We start from the raw sequence: 21,629 nt of genomic DNA on the forward strand, positions 1-21,629 counted from the left end.
CATGCCCCATATAAGAGTGTTCTTCTGAATATTTGAAACCTGAATACTTGAATGCTATTAGTGTATGAATTAGAAAGTATCCAATTTAGCACCCTTTTAATTCCAAAGATGTGTGATATCAGCTTTATAATAACTAAGGAATAAGAGAAGTCTGATCCTTGCAGAAACACCATCAAAGCTGAAAAGTAAATTGCATTTCTATTCCCCCCACTTTAATCAATAATTGAGGCCTTCTGATCTAAGGAGAAGAGTGATTCAAGGCCTTTGATGTGAAATGATATCTTGTTGGATGGATGGGAATTATAAGATTTGTTTTTGCTCAGGTTAGTGTTTGGAAATGGTTTCTTCTGGGTTTGGATTTAAAAAAAAATTACTTTGTTTTTAATTTTTGTTTTGTGTGGCAACAAAGCAGGAGCCAGAATAGAGTGTGGTCATTGGCTAGCTCTGTTAAAGTGCTAGGCTTTCTTAAATATTTTACTTTCAGTTGAAAATGTATTTGCAGATGTTGAGACCTTTTGTATTTAATATAGGTGTAATTGTATGAAGTGATCCAGTTGATGAGCTCAGCAATGAATGGGTCAGATTTGCAGGCAAAGGTAAGGCTGTTTGATGTGCAGGAGAGAGATGGAGGATTATAAAATGGCCCATGATTTTCTTTAATTGATGCCCTCTTCTGTCCTTCTGTTTGGTTGCTTTCCTTACTAAGCTCCCTTCGTGTTCCTGGGTGTGTTACAATCCTGACTTAGTGGCTGTAGTTGGAGTTCATTCATAAATAAGTTGGAGCAAAATGATACATTTTGTGCTGGGAGTACTCAAATTGTACTTCAGACCAATGTGAATTTTTGAAATATTTGTGACTGAAGTGTCAGGCTTTTGTGAGACACGAAGTCCTTTACGTTCAGTACTCTGCTTTTCCATCCAGTTGTTTGTAAGTCAAGCACTGCAGTGATTCCTTGCAAAAACCCTCCCTTGCTTTAGCTCCTGTGACCTTGGGCTTCCTCTGGTGTCCTTGGTGCAGCCGATCGAACTGCCTCATTTGGTGGCTCCATAACTGCAAACTTCTCTTTTCTAAGCTGGAGCAGAGTCAGCTGGAATCTCTGATGTGATTTTAAAAGGAACTGCTTCAGTAGATGCACAACACCCCTGGTTTCTCCCAACACCCCTGGCTTCTCCCAAAGTATGCCAAAATACTGCAGTGCTTTTATATTTTAAAGCTTTTCAGTACCTATAGTGAGCATGGTTTTGGGCTGGGAAAAGAAGGGCAATCTTTTAGTTTAGACCTTAATTTGGGCATCTGAGTCCTGTTCAAAAAATGCTTGGTGTGTGTGCTGGGAATTCATAAAACTCGATATTTGTAAAGGAGGGAAAAACCCTCACCCAAGGCTATATGCAATTGTCAGATGTTTCAGTAATTGCTTTCATGCTATCTTTAAAAAAAATACAAAGTCTGATTGAAATTTGTCTTTTTTTTTTTTTTTAATCAAATGCTTCATTTATGCCTAGTTTGAAACTAAATTTTTGCATGTTGGGTTTTTTTCCCCTCTGAAATTGCTGGATGTTTGTATACAACTGTCTTAACATCTCCAGTTTCAGGGAGGAGCCAGAAACTGTTTAATGTAAGGATTGCAGCTTATGAACCAAGTGTCCTGAGAGCACTCATTTCCTTTGTTTCTTGTTGCCACACAGCAATAAAACAGTGGTACAAACGAACTGTTGGGGTGATTAATGAATGTCACAGTTGAACCATTCCCAAGGGACACACGAGTGAGTCCTGGGGATCCCAGTTTGAGGTGGTGCCAGCCCCAGGAAGCCACCAAGGGTGATGAGCAGTGCTGAGAAATCACAGCAGGCATTTGGTTCACATCAGTTTCTTCATCTTTTCCTTCTTCACCTCTCTGGGAAGAGGCATCTCTGTGATGGATACTCTCTGGTCAGCTTGCCCTAAGCTCCAGTGCTTGCAGGTGAGCAGGAAGTGGTGGTGACAAATGTGACACCATTTGGTGCAAGAATAGAACAACTACTCACAGAGCTCGATCATCTCAGCATTGCCCCTGGAGCCGAAGTGACACAGGATAAGATAACATCAGTATCATAACATTTTAGTTGCTTTAGACTCTAAGGACTTGAAGGTATGTTTTTTAGGGAATTTGCAGTTTGGTTGCTTTTCCTTTCCTTAGTTCCTAGAATATGTGGGCTAGAGGTGATGCAGACACTCCCAAGTCCCAGAAATGGCCCCACACAGCAGGTCTGAGTGCTCTTGGCTTAATGTATTAGTAATTATCCTGAGCATTGTGGATGGAAATGGCAACTCGTGATCCTTCCTGTGTAGTTGTCTGTATTGCTAAATCCTAAGGATTAACAACTGGATATAGACAGGCACACTGAGAGTGAACAGCCCAGCTAGGGTCAAATTAGGTCTGCTTTGTGTATAATGCCATGGTTTGTATAATTTTCTCTTAATTCCCATCTGTGAGCTCATCTTTTAAATTAACAAATGTTACTGCAGACACACAGCCTGTGCCATTTCTGAATGGTATTCCTGTTCTGAATATGAGGTTGTACAGCATTAAATGTGAAAGGTTGAAATGCTTTACACACCTACATGAACTGCTGTAAATCTATTTGGGAACTTCTTTTTTATTTTATACTTTTCTGCCCCAGTAATTGTGGTTAAGAGATATTCTTACCTGGCTGCACCTGACATCCTTCACTGCCAGGCTCCTCTAGGGGAGTCAGAAACACTGCCTCTGAAAGGTAACATGTTCTGTGACAAAAGATTAAAGCCAAGTGTCAGAGTTCCTTCTTGGAAAGCTTTGTCCCTTAATTTAGGTCACTACCTCCTTGTGCTGTTGACAGCAGAACCCATTGTGCTCATCTTCACTATATAATAAGTGCGTGGTAAACTGATCTTACCTACCTCCACATTCTCTTTCCTAGTTTCACTCCTTACAAGCTCCAAGTTTGGCCTTTTGTTTGGTTTTCTTGTTGATTTCTTGGGGTTTTTTTTTCCCCCCCATAAAGTGCCAAGGAAATGGGTGGGGTAATGTAGCCATCAGGCAGTTTTGATCTCGCTTTCAGCTTTTTCCTCTCTGTGAATATTTTTAGAAGGTGTTCAGGAATTGATCAGGAACCTTTGTCTTGGGGAGCTGGGCGAAACCAGTGGTCAGAAATTCTGTGTTCTTGGTGTAGTGCTGAGGCCCAGAAAACACAGTTTGCCAGTGTTTACACTGCCAGGAGTGGGCCCAAATACTTGCAGTCTGTGTAGCAAGATGTGCAGAGTCTGGAGTGCTTTTGCCAAAGCTTTTAGAAGAGTAAAGGCAGTCTCTCATATAGGGTTGAGGGGGATCTTGGCACTCAGAATAGCCCTGGAAAGGCTTTGGAGACATCAGGAATGTGCATGTGCACGGTTGTATTCCCTGAGAGTCTCCAACAGCAGATCCCTAAAGCTGTGAAACAGATGGGGCTGAATGTCTCTTTGCAAAGGCATTAAAAATCTCGAATTCCATAGTATTTACACAAAATCACAAAAATAGTGCATGTGGTAATGGTTTTGTTACTTTAAAAAATGATTATTTAAATTCTTTTAGAAGGATATTTATTCCTTCCCCTCTTGTTTGATTTTGCCTCCTTTTCCTCCTCTTTGACCTTTTGAACTCTTGCTCCTAAGGATGTATATCCCCTTCACTCTTTAGAAATGAGGACAGGCAAGGATTTGTGTCTTTTCTTGAGAAGCACCTTTTCCATCTGTATGAAAAATCCTGAATTGTATAGGTAGCTGTTGCTTGAAATGCTTAATGGAGCAATTGCTTTCTGGAGATATTTGATTTTTTTGCCTTGCTGGAGGCTGTGTGAGTAACAGCCAGTTGAGACTGAAGTTGAGAATTGGTCTCAAGAGAACTGACATTAATTTTTAGCTGGCAGCTAAACTTTGATAGCAGTTTAATATTAATAGCATGTAGTGAGATGATGCTCAGAGGCAGTAATCATCAATGTTTTCTATCAGATATGGCCACTGCCTTTTTAGAGTGCTTGTTTAGTAGTTATGGCAGGAAAGACACGAGCAAGAACATATGTGTGGTGTGTGTATAAACAGAAAAACCAAAGATGAGGAGCCTTCTCCAGCTGTGAAGAAGAAACCAAGCAAAATATCCTTGGTTTCCTGGGAATGGGGTTTGGGGGGTGACCTTGTTGTCAGGCTGAGACTAAGAGCACAGCAAGCTGACTTGTGTTTTTAGGAACTTTTCTATGAAATGTGTTACAGAAATGCAAATTGTGTTTCCACTTCACTACCTATGTGGTAAACTCTGGTGGTTTCTTATACCAGATGTAATTACCATTGTTTTTCACTCCTGCTGAACTCTAGTTGAGTGTTTCTCCTGTTGTGTCAAATGATTGCAGGGTACATACACATGTAGTAAAGTGGGAGGAGTTCTGACACATCACCTGAAGAGGGAAGGAAGGAGCACCAGGTCCAGATTTAAAACTCAGTAATCCTCTGACACTGTTGAGTCAGGGACAGGTGAAATGACTCCATGGTTCAGAAGGTGAAAAAGAGACTTTATTAAGAGGTGGCATCCTTTTACAACCAGGATTGCTGAGATGAAACCTGATTGGTCTCAAAGTAAAAACCTTTCACACTATTGGTGAAACATGACCAGCACACTCTGAAGTTACATATCTATAAACAACATGAACAAAAAGAGAGATAATAAAATTGTTTTCATTCTTCCTCTCTAAGTTTCTCAGGCCTGAAGCCTGGGAGAATTCCCTTTGACTGAACTGAGAATCTCCACAATCCTCCAGCAATGTAATTTAGTTGAGCAGGAGATTACTTCTGCAGAGTCTCTTTTGCTTATACCTTAAAGAAATTCGGGGTTGTTTAGAAAATTGTACCCGCTGTAGTTGATAAGATGTTATCTGTGTGGGAAAGAATGCATTTAACAGCAGGCTGGGACTCCAAGGTGCAGCCTGCCTTTGTGTTGGAAGTAACCACGTGCTGTTTGCTTTGCAGATGTTTCTGACCGTGTACCTCAGTAACAACGAGCAGCACTTCACAGAGGTGCCAGTGACCCCCGAGACAACCTGCAGGGATGTGGTGGAGCTGTGCAAGGAGCCTGGGGAGACCGAGTGCCACCTGGCTGAGGTGTGGTGTGGCTCAGGTAGGTCAGGCTGGCAGCTGCTGAACTGCTGGGTGTTCTCTGCTCCAAGGTGGTGGCACATGGAGACCTGACAGATGTGATCTTATCCCAGGGAGTTTCTGCATTGCCATTTCATTGGTTTCTTCATCATGCTGGCTGTGTGATAACCCACCTGCAAGAAGGCTCATGTGTGAAAAGCAAAAGGGAGCTTGAACATGCAGATGTTTCTTTGTCTGTGCAGCCCTTCTGTGACTCAGATGAGTCTGAGGGGTGTGAGAGAGTATTATTCTCTTCCTCCTCCTCACAGTGAGATCCCAGCAGCCTTTATGGGGGTTTTGAGGTACTAAGTATTGGTAGTTCTGTGACTAGTTCAAAAGAATTTCTTTAATCCCACAGCCATCTTCACTTGCAGTGGCAAAATAAAACTTCCTTTTTCTGATGACACCTTCAGTGTTACCAATTGCATTGAGTTTGGATGGGAAGGAGTGTGTTAGCAGAAAAGTGGGAGTTACCTGGTGTGAAGTGCTCTAAAGAAAGTGGGTGACAGGGAGGATGGAGAAGCTACTTCTGGCTATCTTTTCAAGCCTGTGGAAAAGGGGTTTGTGCATGTGGCTCATTGTAACTTTTTTTTCTTTTTCTATGTTCTTCTGATCTTGAGAGTTCAGATCTCCCAAACTTGCCGTGCTCCATTGAAACTGGAGAATACATGAACAAATAAAACTTAAAATATTACTAATGTCTCTTGGCTTAAATGGGAAAGGGCACTGGACTATCTCCTGTCTCCGTGGTACTCATTGGATACTGGGAGCCATCCAGAGGCATAAGATAGATGAATCCCTGGCAGGATTTTGAGTAATGACAAATAATTATGTCTAAGCCAACCTTTTTGAGATGCTTCAACAAGATTATAAAAGAATCAGATGATAAGGGCTTATATTTCTGTCTTCCTCTGCTGTTATCTCAGGCTCACATCTGTTAAAAGAAGTCTTTGGTGAGATGGATGTTTGTTTAATGCTGTGAGATACCTGAGTTGTCTCTTGATATTTACTTGCTTCTGACAGAGATGTGATGTTTCTAATATTTCTAAGTCTAAAAAATGGAGCAGATTTTTTTTCTTCTCCTTAGAAATAAAGAAGCTTTGCTTCATCAATGATAATAAAATAAAATCAACAATTCATCATGGAAAGAGATATTCTAGGAATGTATTTTAATTGTACATCTTTGTCTGAGTCAACACAATAGTCCACAACGAAAGAGAAGTAAAAGAAAGGTTTACCTACAACTACTGAATTTATAGTTAGCCTTAATGCCCACACCCTGTTAAAGAGCACAAGTGGTTGTGGTGAGGGACAGGGTTCTCCTGTTGGTACTGAAGTTGGGGCTGTGCTAGAGTGGGCAGCTCCTCTCATGTTTCTTGAACCTGGATTCTTGCTTGGCTTTGAGATGGTGATGTAGCATTTGCTGTAAGGGCAGCGAGATTGTCCTGAAATCAAAGGAGAGGACCTACAGGAAGAGGCAAGTGAAGTCTGCCAGTACTTAGGGCCCCAATGTTCTGGTTAAGCTGAAATGTGGTGTTTTATTTATAGCATCAAATTATCAGCCTTTCTGAGGCTGGAGGTGTAGGACAATAATCTGGATACAGAAACATAAACTGAAGCAGAGAATGTTTTCTGAGATTAGTCTTTGCAGAGACATCATGAGACACACAAGAACAGATACCTAAGACAAAAAATATTTTGTCCATTTTTACAGTGAAAACTTTAACAAGATCATTGAGCCCAGCCTTTGCCCAAACACCACCGTGCCACTAGACCATGGCACATTGTCCAGTTCTCTTCTGAGCATTTCCAGAGATGGTGACTCCACCACCTCCCTGGGAAGCCTGTTCAAATGCTTAACCAACCTTCAAGTGAAGAAATTCTTCCTGGTGTCCAACCTTAACCTCTCCTGGTGCAGTTTGAGGCCGTTTCCTCTTGTGTCACTTGTTACCTGGGAGAAGAGGCCAACCCCCACCTGGCTGCAAGCTCCTTTCAGGGAAGTGTAGAGAGTGATAAGGTCTCCCCTGAGTCTTTCCTCCAGGCTGAACAACCTCAGTTGCTCCTCATCAGACTCATGCTCCAGCCCCTTCCTCAGCTCCATGGCCCTTCTCTCTCCAGCTCCTCCGTGTCCTTCTTGCAGTGATGGCCCAGAACTGGACCCAACCCTCGAGGTGTGGCCTCAGCAGTGCTGAGCCCAGGAGGACAATCCCTGCCCTGCTCCTGCTGCCCTCATTGTTGCTGACACAGGCCAGCATGTCAGTGGCCTGCTTGGACACCCTGGCTCATGTTCAGCTGCTGTTGGCCAGCACCCCCAGGTCCTTTTCCACTGGGCAGCTTTCCAGCCCCTCTGCCCCCAGCCAGTAGCATCTTTGGGGTTGTTGTGACCCAAGGGCAGGGCTCAGCAGTTGGCCTTGCTGGAGTTCCGAATACAGTTCCCAGTGTTAACAGAAATGCAGTTATCTCAATAGCATTAAAAGATTTGAGTACTGCATTCATGCATGTTGCTTTGCTTAAAATATGTCTTGAGCCATTTGTGTAGCATCCAGCAACAAGCACTTGCAAGATGTTTTCATGTATATTTTGGATTTTTTTTTGGCAAGGGGAGGAGGCAGTGAGGGAGAGAAATACTTTTAGCTTTTTGCTAATCTCATTTTCGATGTCAGCAAAGTTTTCCATCTTGTTCTGCCAGGATTAGCCACGATTTCTGTTTTGTTTGCATATTGCACTGAACAAATTCAACTGCTTTAAAACAAACATGGTGCAGGACAGCTAACCTCTAGGGGTAAAAACACGAGATTTGTGTTGGAAAGTGACTTCTCAGACTTCAATTATTGGGATCCTTCTTACATCACTTGTTTCTTTCTTTTTTTTGACACTTGATCAGGAATTTTAGCTTCTGTTGTCAGACCTTCTTAAGCCTACTTTGAAAGATTGCTGCAAGTGTGCTTGAGGTACTTTGCTCCCTGAAGGGGGCAAGTTTACTACTCTCCCTGTCCTCCTAGTTTTGCTTGAAATTTGATGAATATCAAGGCAAAATTTCTTGACCTTCCTATTATTATCAGAATTCTGTTAGACAGTTACCTTGCCTGCTGTGGAAAGCAGCCAAAAGGAGTGCATGTATAAAGATCTCCTTTTTTTTTCTCTGTGAGACAGATAGGAGGAAAAAAAAAAGAAAACTGATTGTCCATTCTTCTTGAGCTTTCCAGATGTACATTTGTTTGGTATTTGAAAATCTCTTTGACCTTCCTTTGAAGCCAGTGAGTGGTATTGACAGAATCCTTGTGTAAAGGGCATCTCCCTTGATTATAGAGTTTCTGCTGAAGTATTGCTGAGCTGCTAGAAATCTGCCTCATAAGCCTGCTGTATAGCCTTTAAGACAAAAATCTGCCAGTGATGCTGTTGATTTTTTTTTGTTGTTGTTGTTGTGTTTTTTTCCCCTTTTTTCCTTGAATTAAGGTTTAGCAGATGAGGAATGTTTTTTGCTGTCTAGACAAGTAACCGCCAAGAGACGGCTTTTTCTGTAACAGTGACCTACTTGCTTATTCTGTAAAGCTAATCTCTTTTGACAGTCACTCCAGAAATTCTCCTTCCTAGATTGCTTGAGCACAGCTGCAGCATTTTCATTTAAAGAAACACTTTTATGTTGAAAAGAGCTTTTCACATACTGCAAACATGTTAGCAGCTCCTTTTCTAATGGAACTGAAAACATTTATACTTAACGCCAACAATTTTTCCTGCTGAAAAGATGATTTCATATTAAGACAGTGACTTTTTCAAAGACTTTATTGAATATGAATGAACTACTCTGATTTCTTTTTTCTATCTTTCCCCTCCCCTTGCTTAAAAAAATGAAAAGAAACTGCCAACAAAAGCAACGTCAGGAAAAATGAAACTGGTGCAAAAATGGTGGCATTTAATTTCATTCTTTGTCTGCCTGTCTTATTTCTTAGGCCAGGAACAATATCTTCTGCTTGTCTGGCGTCCAGCACAAATGGGTCCAACATGACCCTGAGCCCCAATGCTGTTAGAAGATACTGTGACAGTATCCTGGTTATGTAAATTCACTACTGTGATATATTGACCACACTGTTGCCATCACATTTCAAATAGGTGGAAAAATTGATGGTAAAACGTCTAGAATAACAAAAGAAATTGCTTTTATGTAAAGATTTAGAGGCCAATAAGCAATTCTAGTTATATTCTGGCTGTGAGTGCCTGGTTGTGATGCATGTAAATTTTTAAAGAATGGTAATACAAAAGGGAGAAGTAGTGATAGATTTAGATTCACACTGGGTTTTTCTATTATCAAAAGGCAGCAAGTAAGGCTTAAAAATTACTTATATGACTGAATCCTGAGCTTGGGGAAAAAAGCAGGAAAAGAAATTCAGTGGAATTTGTGCATGTAACTTTTTCATCAGTTATTTGAAAGGAAATGGCAAGTTCTTACTGGGCTCACTTTTCGCTGTCTGATCCTTTTTTTACTTTGAGCTGTGAATCCAAAGTAGTTCAGCATTTCAAGGTTTATCAGAAATAGGGCCTTCAAAATGCATCTCGTGTGAAGTTCATGAAATTTGCTGTCCGAAACAATGAGCTGGATCTGTGTCTGACAGGAGCTGTGGGAGAACACTTGAAGTGACAGGAGCTGTGCTGGCACATTGAGGATCAGGCCTGCTGGGTACTGCCAGGGAGCCTCTCCAGGCTGCTGAGTGCTCCTGCCTGAGCTTGAATGCAAGGGCTGCCATCCAGCGTTAGGAGAAGAATTCCTCTTCCCTGAGAGCCTGTCTTTGCATCTCTCTTCAGTCTTATTGGAATTAGGAAGTAAATGAGTCCCTGTAGGAATGGTGGCAGCAGTGCCTTGAGGAGGGGGTGGGAGTGACTAAGGGATGAGTTTGTCTGAGGTGCCACAGAAGAGGAGTGAAAGGTACAACAGCACATTTCCTGCTGGTGAGTGGGTAAGGTGATTTTTCACATACAAAAGGAGGACAGTAGAACTGAAAGCTCTAAATTCCCTGTCTGTTTTCCCTCAGGTTGTGCCTCAGCTTTTCCCTTCAGAGGTGGACTTTTCCAGGGCTGCTGTTCACAGATGTTTATTTAGTTTCAGAAGCAAGGGGCTTCTTAAGAGAAAAGTAGAAATCTCTTGGATGAGGGCAAGTGTTGTGTGCACTCACTGCACCTGTGCACTCAGTGTTCAGGTGAAAGATGGACAGACATTTTTGGTTTGGTGTGGGCCCAAGCTATGGTGGGATGGAGCAGTTCACTGTTACTGTATTTGGGTTGCCCCCAAGACGAAGGAAAGAATGAACAATCTGACTCCATGTTCTCAGAAGGTAATTTATTATTTTATGACACTATATAATATTAAAGAATACTAAACCTCAAGAATACAGAAAGGAAACTTACAGAAGGCTAACGATAATAAAGAAAACTCGTGACTCTTTCCAGAGCCCTGACACAGCTTGACCCTGATTGGCCAAAGAGTCAAAACAACTCACATGAAACCAATGAAACAATCTCCAAACTCTCCACACGTGAGCACAACACAGGAGAAGCAAATGAGATAATTATCGTTTTCCTTTTCTCTGAGGCTTCTCAGCTTCCCAGGAGAAAATCTTGGGCAAAGGGATTTTTCAGAAGACATGACTGTGCCACACTTAAAGGTGTTTTTTTACCTTTCCAGAGCGCCCCATAGGCGACAACGAGCGGATGCTGGATGTTCTGCAGAGGTTTGGGATGCAGAGGAGCGAGGTGCGCTTCTTCCTCCGCCACGAACGCTCGCCCTGCCGCGAAGCCGGTAGGTGTTGACCTCAGCTGCTTCATCTCTTCAAGTTCCCTTCCATTCTTCAAGGTTAAGGAAACAGCTTGTGTGTGTTATTTACTAATGTTCATAGCCAGCAGGTGTTGCAGCATTTTTTTGTCTGACTGTTGGCTAGTCTTTGTAAAGGCTTCATCTTCCCTTGCTATAGCTGGGAGTAGTAAATCCCAATTGAAATTTCTGCAGGTTTTCTAGAGCTGGTTATCACCAAAGCATCCAAGGGCATACTGTGTTAAATATATTTTCTCCAGCAAAATACCTTGAAATCTGCAGTGATCTCCTCTCATAAATATAGAAATAAAATAAATATAGAAATAAATATAAATTTTGCACTCATCTGCAAACCAAACTGTTGCCCAGTGATTTGGGTCATTATTCACTCTGTGATTTGGGTCATTATTCACCTGGATAATACTTTACCAGGGTGATAGACTTGGCCCACTGGGCAAAGATAGAGCTCTTCAAAGTTTCTCCTACACATTTGTGTTAGTTTTAGGAATAGCATTAAATGAACCGCCTGTTGAAGTTCTCTGAGAATATAATTCTCGTTGTAAATTGAAATTTCCTGTAAAGGAAATGACTTTCAGATTTTCAGGGGTTTTTTATGTATCCCATATTCATCTCTTCAGTAAAATCTTTCACTTTTACCTTTAAATCAATCTACCAGATTCGTCTTCCTCCCCCTTTTCTGTTTTTGTCCTTGGTGATATTCCTCAGTGTTGGAAATACTGAATTTGTTAAGTGACATTGTACCCAGCATATTTTAGATGTCTGACTGTATCTCAATATTTGAAATGCATACTGGTGATAGAATGAGTGCATGAAAAGCTGAAGCTGTGCCATTTCTACCTGCTGAAGATCTTGCAGAGCAGTTTAGTTGTCAAAATGTATTTTTTCAAGTTCAGGGTGCTTGTAATATTAGGATTATTGTCATTTTATTGGCCACAGCATTGCTAAGCAATGCATTTGAACTCTGAGTTAGTGTCACAGAAACATGGTCTTGAAATAGGAATCAGATGGACAAGAAGGTAACAGGCATGGCTTTGTCCTGTAGTACACTTATGTTCTACAGGGAAATCAATGAGATTGGTATTGGGCATCTGAGTACTATTTGCACATGGTTAGATGGGAATAAAGTGGGGTTCTAGTTCAACAGCAGCTTCACTGACACAATGACTGTCAGGAAGAAGAAAAAAAATGTGCTTTTAAACTGTGCATCTATAATGCACATTTAGTGGGGGCTGACTGCCTGTTTCCCACTAGATAAATACTGGAATAGCCTACTCTTGGTTAAGCTGGTTTTGTTTGTCTGTATTTTTGAACAGAACTATACTTTAAAATAAAATTAAACAGGAATCTTTTCAGAAAATGTGTTGTGTCATCACTTAAATTCATCTTGGTAGTAAACGCATAAGAACAAGTGTTCAGATTCTACTCTAAAATGATTATGCTGATTCTCCTTTTGTACTGAAAGCTATGTCTAAAAGGATAAGAAAAATCTTACATTACCTTACCATCTTTGACTGTTTCTGTCTAGGGACTGGACAAAGATCTCAAGATCCAGCCTTCAAAAGAAATGGTGTGAAAGTGCCTGGAGACCGAAGAATAGAGAATGGGGTGAGTGCTGGATGCAATGGCTGAGCTGGAGTTCATTTTCCCACAGCAGCCCTCCCTCCCAGTGCTGTGCTTTGCTTTGGCAGCCAGAAGGGTGCTGATAACACTCCAGAGTTTTGGCTACTGCTGAGCAGGGCTGGCACAGCATCAGCACTGCCTCAACGTTCCCCCCACATCAAGGGGCTGGCAGTGGGCAGGGTCCTGGGAGGGGACACAGCCAGAGCAGCTGACCCAAAGTGACCAAAGGGATATTCCCTGGCATGTGGTGTCAGCTGAGATACAAAAGCCAAGGGAAGGAGGAGGAACAGGGGAACATTTGTTATTTTCCAAAGTTTGCCTCCTGGAGCAACTGCTTCCTGTGCTGAAGCCCTGCTTCCTGGGAAGTGGCTGGACATCGCTCTCTGATAGGTAGAGAATAAACTGGTTTTTGTCTTTGCTTGCTTTAACAAACTTTTTTGCCTTTACTTTAGTAAATTGCCTTTTCTCAGCCTAGGAGTTGTTTTCCAGCTTATTCTCTCTGCCCTGTCCTGCTGGGAAGGGGAGTGGTAGAGCAGCTTGGTGGGCACCTGGAATCCAGCCAAGGTCAATCAGCTATAGTCCCTTTTGGTCCCTGAACTGGGGTGAGACAAAGGCAGTTTATATATATGTGTGTGTATTAATATTTATACATATAAATACTTAGTAGTTGACAAGCATCAAGCTCCTGTGTGGGGCACAGAGTTTGTCAGCTGCACTGCTTATCTTTTTTTCTGAGTTTGGGAACATATTTCCATAAACAATGGCTCTGTGCTTTGCCCTCACACTGATGGCCTTGCTACACTGGGGGAGCTGTCTTGTGGGGATGATGAGGGAATACACCTCCCTCTCCCTGCCTGAGATTGATGTGAATGCTTTTAAAATGCAGGCTCCCATGGTCTTTGCTCATCCATATATAAGCTGTTTAATACTATTAATAATATTAACTAATACTGTTGGCACCCTGTGGGGTTTGTGGAATTCAAGTGTCACGTGGGTGTAAGAGAAAACCAACTTTAGGTGAGGAGATATTGAGATGTGCTCTGACATATCCAGTTCCTGGGTGGCATGGTGTGTGGAAGGACTTGGGCAGGTGCCTGGGGTGGTTTTCACCTCCCATTGCCTGGGACTTTACACCTGAACAGGTAATCAGTCAATCCTGGCAAACTGATATGTCAGCTGAGAGAAGGGTGCCTTGCCCACCCCAGTGCAAACCAGCAGTGTCCCACCCTGTACTGGGGCCTGGCCTGTGAGCCACAGTCCAGTGCTCAGAGCACTGTAGTTGTGGCAGGAACCCGAACTGTGTTTGAGGCCACTGTGGCTGAGACAGGCACTCAAACCACCATAATTGCCCCAGCAGTGAAAAAGGAAAAATGGAAATGGACAAAGTAAGCTGCAGCTCTATCATTGGTTGGAAAGGGAGGAAGAAGGAGAATTAGGGAGAGGTAGGGGGTCAGTTAAAGGAGCCAGTCCTTCAAAAAAGAAATTGCAAGGAGTGAGACAAATCAAACAGGAGACAAAGTTACTCAGTCCTTGACCTCATCACAACTTCTTCAAGACTTGTGAAAAGATTACAGCTGCCAGCCACGTGAGCAGATTTCTGCCTGGCTGCTTCAGTGCTGGGGTAGTGGGGCTGACAGTCAGCACTTGGAAGGTCATGAAGTCCCAACAGCTGGGATCCCTTGCCAGAAATCAGGAAATGGTAAGAATTGGAAAACAGCAATTTGCAGGTTCTGGACATGGCTCCTCTCAACTGTGAGGGCAAGGTATCCATTTAAGGAAGATCCTGTAAATTCCAAGGAAAGTGAACCACTGCATGAAGGTATCCAGTACCTGAGAGAACTAGCAGTTCTGGAAGTCATCTATACTGACCTTAAAAGTGACAGTGTCCCTAAAGATCCAGAAGATGTCCTTTACACAGTGTCCATGTGGAGGCAGGTGGTTCAAAGTGCCCCTGCATCATATTCCAGCATCTGGGTGGTACTGTGTTACCTGCAGCTGGATAGACCAGGTGTAGAGGTGGCATCCTCCTGGCTTTGACATGCAGAAGAAACTGGGTACTTCCACATGCCTACAGCCAGCACCCCAGATTTAAGGGGCAGCCCAAGACATTGGTCCTCTCCTGCCCCACTGAGGAGGAAGGGAAGCCCCAAGACCAGGCCATGTAAGGAGCTCTGGTTGTTCCTGTGTGAGCAGGGAGAGGACAGGAGGCAGTGGGATGGTGAGCCCCCCTCTAAGCTGGAAGGCCCATGAACTGAGAGGAAGAGATCTGTTCAGAAAGGGTCACCCAAGAAGGCTGTCAGTGTAGTTGCCACAGAGAGACAGGAAGGCAATCAGTGATCTCCTGTGGAAACCCAGGCACTGGGAATATTTCTCTGTCTGCTCTGGGGTGCCCTGACACCCAGGGCAGCACTGACTTTGACCCTCACTCATGAGAAAGTTTCCCAGACTTCAAGATAGACTGGAATCCACAAAAGTGTGAAATAGATTATAGAGAGTAGTGTAGGTGTATCACTGGGGTGAGAAATTCAGTTTTTGGGATTTTTAGTATATTGTGGATGGAGGGCACAGGATGTTGTCCTGGGCTGCTTCTTCATGCTTCTTCTTGCTCCTCTTATAGGTTTGGGTGGCATTCTGTAATTGGGCAGAAAAGTCCACATTGCAGCTCTTTGGGATTGGTTATTGGGGTAAAAGGGAAAATAATCTAGGTGTCAGTTCTTAATTGGATAGTTTAGTCTTAAAAGACCTTGTAACAAGAGATTGTTGGCCATTTTGTGCCTTCTAATGAAAAGCTGCTGAACTCATGGTTATGAGACCGTTTTACTGGTAAGAAATAATAAGCACCTGAGTCAGAACATGAAATACCATCTCAGGTGCCTTCAATCCAGACCCAGAGAAACCCGCAACTGGTTGTTTATGTTTCAGACATAAAAGGACTGAAATCACCTCATCTAACCATGGTGAGGGGACTTCTGCTCTGGAATCACCAAGGTCAGCCAGAACACTCTGACCAGGAACAGGAATAGAGGGTCCTTGCCTTTGGCAGGAGGAGGAAAGGGTGACTGGGCACACTGGACTGTGTGGATTCAATGGCCTGACACATCAGAGCCACACAAGTACAAAGCTGTAGTAGATAACTGATGGGTGTTACTGATGCCATCAAGGCACAGGAGTGCAGAACCCATCAGGGAGTGACTGGGGGATGCCAGGTGTTGTCTGTAATAGAGGCTGAGGGGAGTTTGACGGGACAAAAGGCAAAAGCGTCCCATGTGACTGGCCCAGAGGCCCCTGGTACCCTGGGCTTCAGTTACCTCAGGAGAGGGTACTTCAGGGATTCTAAGGGTATTGATGGGGTTTAGCTGTAGCTACTGTGAATACAGAGAAGATCAGTTATCCACCCTGCCTGGCACAAAAATGCCCCTTCACTGTGGGATTGTTTCAAGTGAAGACCAGCAAGTGACAATTGCTACCAGGACAGTGCACTGGCAGCAATATCACATCAACTGAGACTCTGTAATTCCCATCCCTGAACTAATTCATTGACTGGAGAGCCAAGAAGTGCTCAGCAGGACCCACTCACCCTTCAGCAGCCCAAATGGCCACTGCTAGAGTCTCATGTGGCCTTGAGAGACATGTTCTGTGGTGACATGGCACCTTGGAGAGAATTGAATCAGACAAAGGGACTAATTTTTGAAATAACCTTATAAACTCTTGGGAAAAGCAAAATGGCATTGAGCAAACATATTGTGACACTTAGCACTCACAGGCCTCTGGAAGAATTACCATTATAGTGAAAATGGAGGGAAACTCTTTGGAGATACAGGTGCAAATAGTACCATGGAAAGAAATGAGAGGCTGGTAATGGCTGCTCTAAAATAGACACAAAGCCTCTAGCAGTCACCATCCTGGCTTTCAGTTTTCAGGATGCCACCAGATCTGTGGGCTGCCCCAGCTGTGCTTGTACAGGTGATCTCAGAGCCACAAATGCACCATATTTCCTCTTCTCTCCTTTCTTCAGAATTCTTTTCTCATTACTTCAGTTTGGGGTTTTTTTCCTCTTGCAGTTTTGTCAAAGATCCCTAACTCCAGACTTCAACTTGACACCAGTAACTGTTTCAGCATTGAAGCCATTGTCTATCACTCTTTTTCCATAATATTATGGATGTAAGATTGAATCTAGACTCAGGAAATATCTGAACAGACAACCAAGAACAGTGCTGTCTTTGAGAGTGGTGTTTTCCCTCCTGCCCAGCCATATTTAAACTTTCTATTTTCTTCGGATTACATGGAAGTGCTTCAAATTGTAATGATAGACCTACAAGCACAGATCCATGCTGCCACATGCTGAGCATTCTGGGCTCAGTCAGTCAAAGCTGATTCATGCTGAGCTGAATTATAAAGGGCTCTGAAATGCCTCTTGAAAATGCTGCTGGGATTTTGCTGCTAGAAACATTAATGTTCCAAAAGATTTCATTTTCTGTGAGTTGCTGGATTGTGCTACACCTGTGTATGAGCTTACAATTATTTGTTTTACCATAAGAAGATACTATGTTTCTCCAATTATTTTATTGGCTATTCAGTTGGGTTTTTTGTTTGAAAGACTTCTATCATACTTTTCTCCAGTAGCTCTATTAAGTGCTAGCCAAATTAAAAATTCTAGACTTAGCATGCTTTGGGTTTTCTTTGACAGGTAAGTGCCCCAAGGATGGATATGACACTGGCTGAACTTCAGGAAATGGCATCACGCCAACAGCAACAAATTGAGGCTCAACAACAAATGCTGGCTAACAAGGTGAGTTTGGGATTAGATTGTTTACAGCCAGAAACAAAGGTAGTCAGAGTCATCTGAAGTGGAGGGAGGATTGGGGTTTTTTTTCACCCCCTCTAAACAGAGGGCTTCTTTTCTTTGGCTGCCTGTTTTTAAATTTGAAAGTCAATGTATGCAAATATCCAGTTGTAAAACATACAAATAATGCCAGTGATAGAAGTGACCATTTAGCTTACTGAAAGGATAGGGCACATAACATTAATGTATTGTCATTCATCCTGGTGGCTCTGTCAGCTCTGTTTGTGCTCCATGTGGTGACCAGCAATTCACCAGTTTGATCACTGAACAATGCTTTTGTCTCTGCTGTCCTGTCATGCTATCTTGTCTTCTCCTGATAAGAGTTCAGTGTGCCTGTTTTTCTGGGACAGCTGGCTGGAAGAGATGTCTTGTATGTGATAAAATAACCTAGGACTGTGATTTTTAAAATGCTTGCAGAACAATAACAGAAAAGCTAATGGAAGCACACAGGGTGCTCCTGAATTGTGTAGGGGAAAAAATATTCTGAATGCATCTGCAGAATGGGGTGGCACAGAGCTCATGTTTTGTTTGAGTGTTGTTGGTACACATTACTCTTGAAAATGTAACAGAAAATGCTGCTTTTGGCAGGGAATTGTGAAATGTGAGCCTGTCTTGAAGAGGGCTCATCTGTCTGGGTGGGTGTTCCATGGATTTCAGAATGTGCTTTGCTGGGGAAGAAGGCTGCTCTGGACATCTGCTCTGAGTACTTTTCCTGTGTCACACACCCTCTCTCCCCCTCCCTTTGAGATCAGTTTTGTGTGTCTGTATGTTTAGTACCTTGCTCAGTTCCCTTGGCCCTCAATAATTGTATCTCAGGGAAATTCTTCAAGCCATGGCTTTCTAATAGTTCTGAGCACATGCTAAGTGATATTATGGCCTGTCAAAATAGCCAATAAAGCTTTTTCTGCTTGTGGTAAGAACAGGTGCAACTATGATGCAGGAAATTGGTCAATCAACCAAGTGATGAGAAGTTTCACCTGAAATGTAGCAGCACAATTAATATCCACACTGCCTTGTTTGCTTGGCCAAATAATTTTGCCCTCTTCTCAGCTCCAGCTGAGATGTGTTTATATGTGAGGGGCCTAAACTTCCACAGCTTCTGTTTCACTCTCAGGTGATGGCAATACACCCTGGTCTTATAAATAACACTGTTGTAGTCACAAGAAATAGGAACACTATTTTTGCTGTAAATGATTTTAAAAATAAAAACGTGAGTTTGAGTCTGGATAGCTACCCATTGGGTGGGTTTGAAGAAGAGTAGCCTTGTGGGTGTCCCATTGGTAGGTTTTTTCATTTCAGTGCCTGCCTGGAACAAACTTGCTTTCCTAGGTGCCTCTTTAGAGTGACTTTCCATTGCCTCTTTCCTGCCTTCTGAAATCAGATGCAATATTAAAAATAGATTCTGAGGGAGGAAAAATACCCTTTCTTTTTAGACACGAGATGTAATCTCTTTTTTTTTTTTTTTTTGTGACATTTTCCTGCGTGGGAGTGACTCTAAAGTAGTGCATACACTGAGCCTGGTCCTGGTTTTCTCCAAAAGGCAGGCTCACTTTTTTGCTCTGCCTTTTTTATTCCAAGTGCACAAGAATCCCTGTTTTCTAAATCTGACTGGTGATTTTTTTCTTTCTTTTGTGGGTTTGGTTTTCTTGGAGGAAGTGTGGATTTCTAATGTTAGTAAGCAGTGGTAGTCTTGGATTTTAGTGAGTGCTTGAGAAAGTCTCACTAGTTCTACTCCCCTGGAGCACCTGTGATCTCCAGAGCTGGAAGCCATGCATAATGGCCAGTGATTTAAAGGAATTTTTTGTAGATGATCTAGTGGTCTCATGGTATCTTCTAAGTCTAAACTAGACATATGTATGTAGAAACTGATAACACACTATTTTACTCTCTAAATGCTAAAAGACCCTCTCCACTAAGGTGATATCTGTTGTTCAAATGAAGGCCAGTTCACTGTAAAGATTTTCCAGTGTCTTGATGTGTGGTGATCATTATCAGGAGATAACGATCTGCTATCTGATCATTATCAGAGGTTTGGTGTGCAGCCATCCTCCATCTCAAGGAGGTTTTAGCAGAACTAGTAAAAGGTACAAAATAGTAATGGAAATTACCAGTAATTTATGGAATACCTTCTACATAAAGAATGTCTAATATTCTCCAGCATGACTTAGTTGTTTAAAATGTGATATAATGTGATATAATGATATAATGTGATATAATGATATATCTGATATAATGAAATATGATAGAGATATGTACAGTACAAACAGCATGGACAAGGTGGAGAGGAAGAAGTGTAGCTCCAGAGCTGAGGACTGATTAAAACAAATTATAAATGTCTTGGAACATGAATGCTTCAATTTTTCTTAGACTTCAGAATCTTTGTCTTGACTGCAGGAGCAGCGCCTGAAATTCCTGAAGCAGCAAGATCAGCGACAGCAGCAGCAAGCTGCTGAACAGGAAAAACTGAAGAGATTAAAGGAAATTGCTGAGAATCAAGAAGCCAAGCTTAAGAAAGTGAGAGCATTGAAAGGTCATGTGGAACAAAAAAGACTCAGCAATGGGAAATTAGGTGAGTTGCTGCTTAGGGAATGTAGCCTGGGATTTTTCACAAAATGCAGTTCTTAGAAGTCAAAAATTTCTGGTGATTTTAGTGATTCAGAGGAGTTATTTACAGCATTCCAGGAGATGGTAATCTTAACAATTTCACATGTTGTATTTACCAAGAGAACTCATGGCTGACCTAGAACAAAATATATTTTCTTACTATATTTTAAAACATCCTGTAAGAGCACCCTGTATTTTGAGCCTAGCATGTCTGCTCTTTAATTACAGTCTACTTTTCTTCCTTACTTGAATACCTTTGTGCACCACCGTAACTTTTTCCATCCTTGATGTCAATACCCTACACATTTAGAGTGTTATTTTCTTGGCTTTAACAAAGCTTAGCCTGGTACCCAAGTTACCTTCTAGGCAAGAGGTAACTAATGACCTAATTAGCTGCATATTTGCTTTTTAGTTATATGAATCTGACCAGGGTCTCACTTGCTATAGTACTGGTTGGGTGCTTATAGTTCAGCATGTTGATACAACATTAAGTCAGAAATAAATATTTATTCTTCTGCCTACCTTTTCATGCTCTCTATGGTGCAGAACTTGTTATTTCCAGCCTGACTCAACTGAAAACATGAATGTTGTTTTAGTAGGAAGCATTTTGGCTGACAGAGAAAGCAAAAGTGTTTTGCTGTTGGAGAATCCCTTTTCTGCTTGGGTTCTGTTGCACAAAAGAAATGCATGTTTTAAGGCTTGGAAGGATGGTAGAATAATCAAAGGTCTTGCAGCATGTGAATCTGTTTTCCTGCACCATCCCCAGCAGGTCTGATTTTGGTACTTGCTCGAATTCTTAGTGATTTCTTAAACTTCATTCTACAATAGAACAGTTTCAGCAGTGGGAGCAGCTGATGACAGATGTTTGTAATAGACCCGAAAAAGCTCTCTGAAGTCTTTGTTTAATGTGACAGCTTGGCTGTTTTGTCACTGAATTCTTATGACCTAAATTCAGAGTTCCAAGTATCATAAATATGCCTTGTGGTTTAGTGAGTATCTGCCTGCTGAATTCAGCATTCAGTGAATTTAGGCTTCTCCAGATGAATTCAGTCTGGCATAGTGGTTTTGTTTATTTCAATACTTAGGAAAGTTTAAAAAAAAAAAGCTCTCTTTCCCTCCCTGTCAGTGCTCTCTCTAAGTAGACCAAATTTCCATAACCATTCTAGTGAGCCTGCATTTGCCAGAGCTCAGAGGAAGAGCTGGTGTGACAGGGCAGTGGCTTTGGCTGAGCAGCCCTGCTCTGCCTCCTTAAGTGCTGCCTTGGAAGCAGCCCACGCTGGGCTGTTTCTCAGGGCAGCTATTGTGCTCTGCCCTTCTTTGCAGTGGAGGAGATTGAACAGATGAACAGCCTGTTCCAGCAAAAGCAGCGCGAGCTGGTGCTGGCCGTGTCCAAAGTGGAGGAGCTCACCAGGCAACTAGAGATGCTGAAGAACGGCAGGATTGATGGTTACCATGACAACCAGTCGGCTGTAGCTGAGCTCGACCGCCTCTACAAGGAGCTGCAGGTAATGGGGGGCCAGCCTGGGACCCTCAGCTCTTCTGGGCTCAAAGTTGGTTGGGTT

The 21,629-nt window shown here is 42.4% G+C and overlaps 1 protein-coding gene across 1 annotated transcript in view; it reads left to right on the forward strand.

Annotated features, from left to right (window-relative positions):
• TP53BP2 (tumor protein p53 binding protein 2) overlaps nt 1–21,629 on the forward strand; it is a 56,785-nt gene that overhangs the window by 16,180 nt on the left and 18,976 nt on the right. Inside the window, exons 2-7 of the mRNA XM_036379684.2 lie at nt 5,012–5,159; nt 10,854–10,967; nt 12,526–12,605; nt 17,308–17,409; nt 19,858–20,032; nt 21,391–21,572. Coding sequence (XP_036235577.1) covers nt 5,012–5,159; nt 10,854–10,967; nt 12,526–12,605; nt 17,308–17,409; nt 19,858–20,032; nt 21,391–21,572 — 801 coding nt within the window. The remainder of the gene's footprint in view (nt 1–5,011; nt 5,160–10,853; nt 10,968–12,525; nt 12,606–17,307; nt 17,410–19,857; nt 20,033–21,390; nt 21,573–21,629) is intronic.

The sequence above is a fragment of the Molothrus ater genome, chromosome 3 (assembly GCF_012460135.2).
Source record: "Molothrus ater isolate BHLD 08-10-18 breed brown headed cowbird chromosome 3, BPBGC_Mater_1.1, whole genome shotgun sequence".
NCBI lineage: Eukaryota > Metazoa > Chordata > Aves > Passeriformes > Icteridae > Molothrus > Molothrus ater.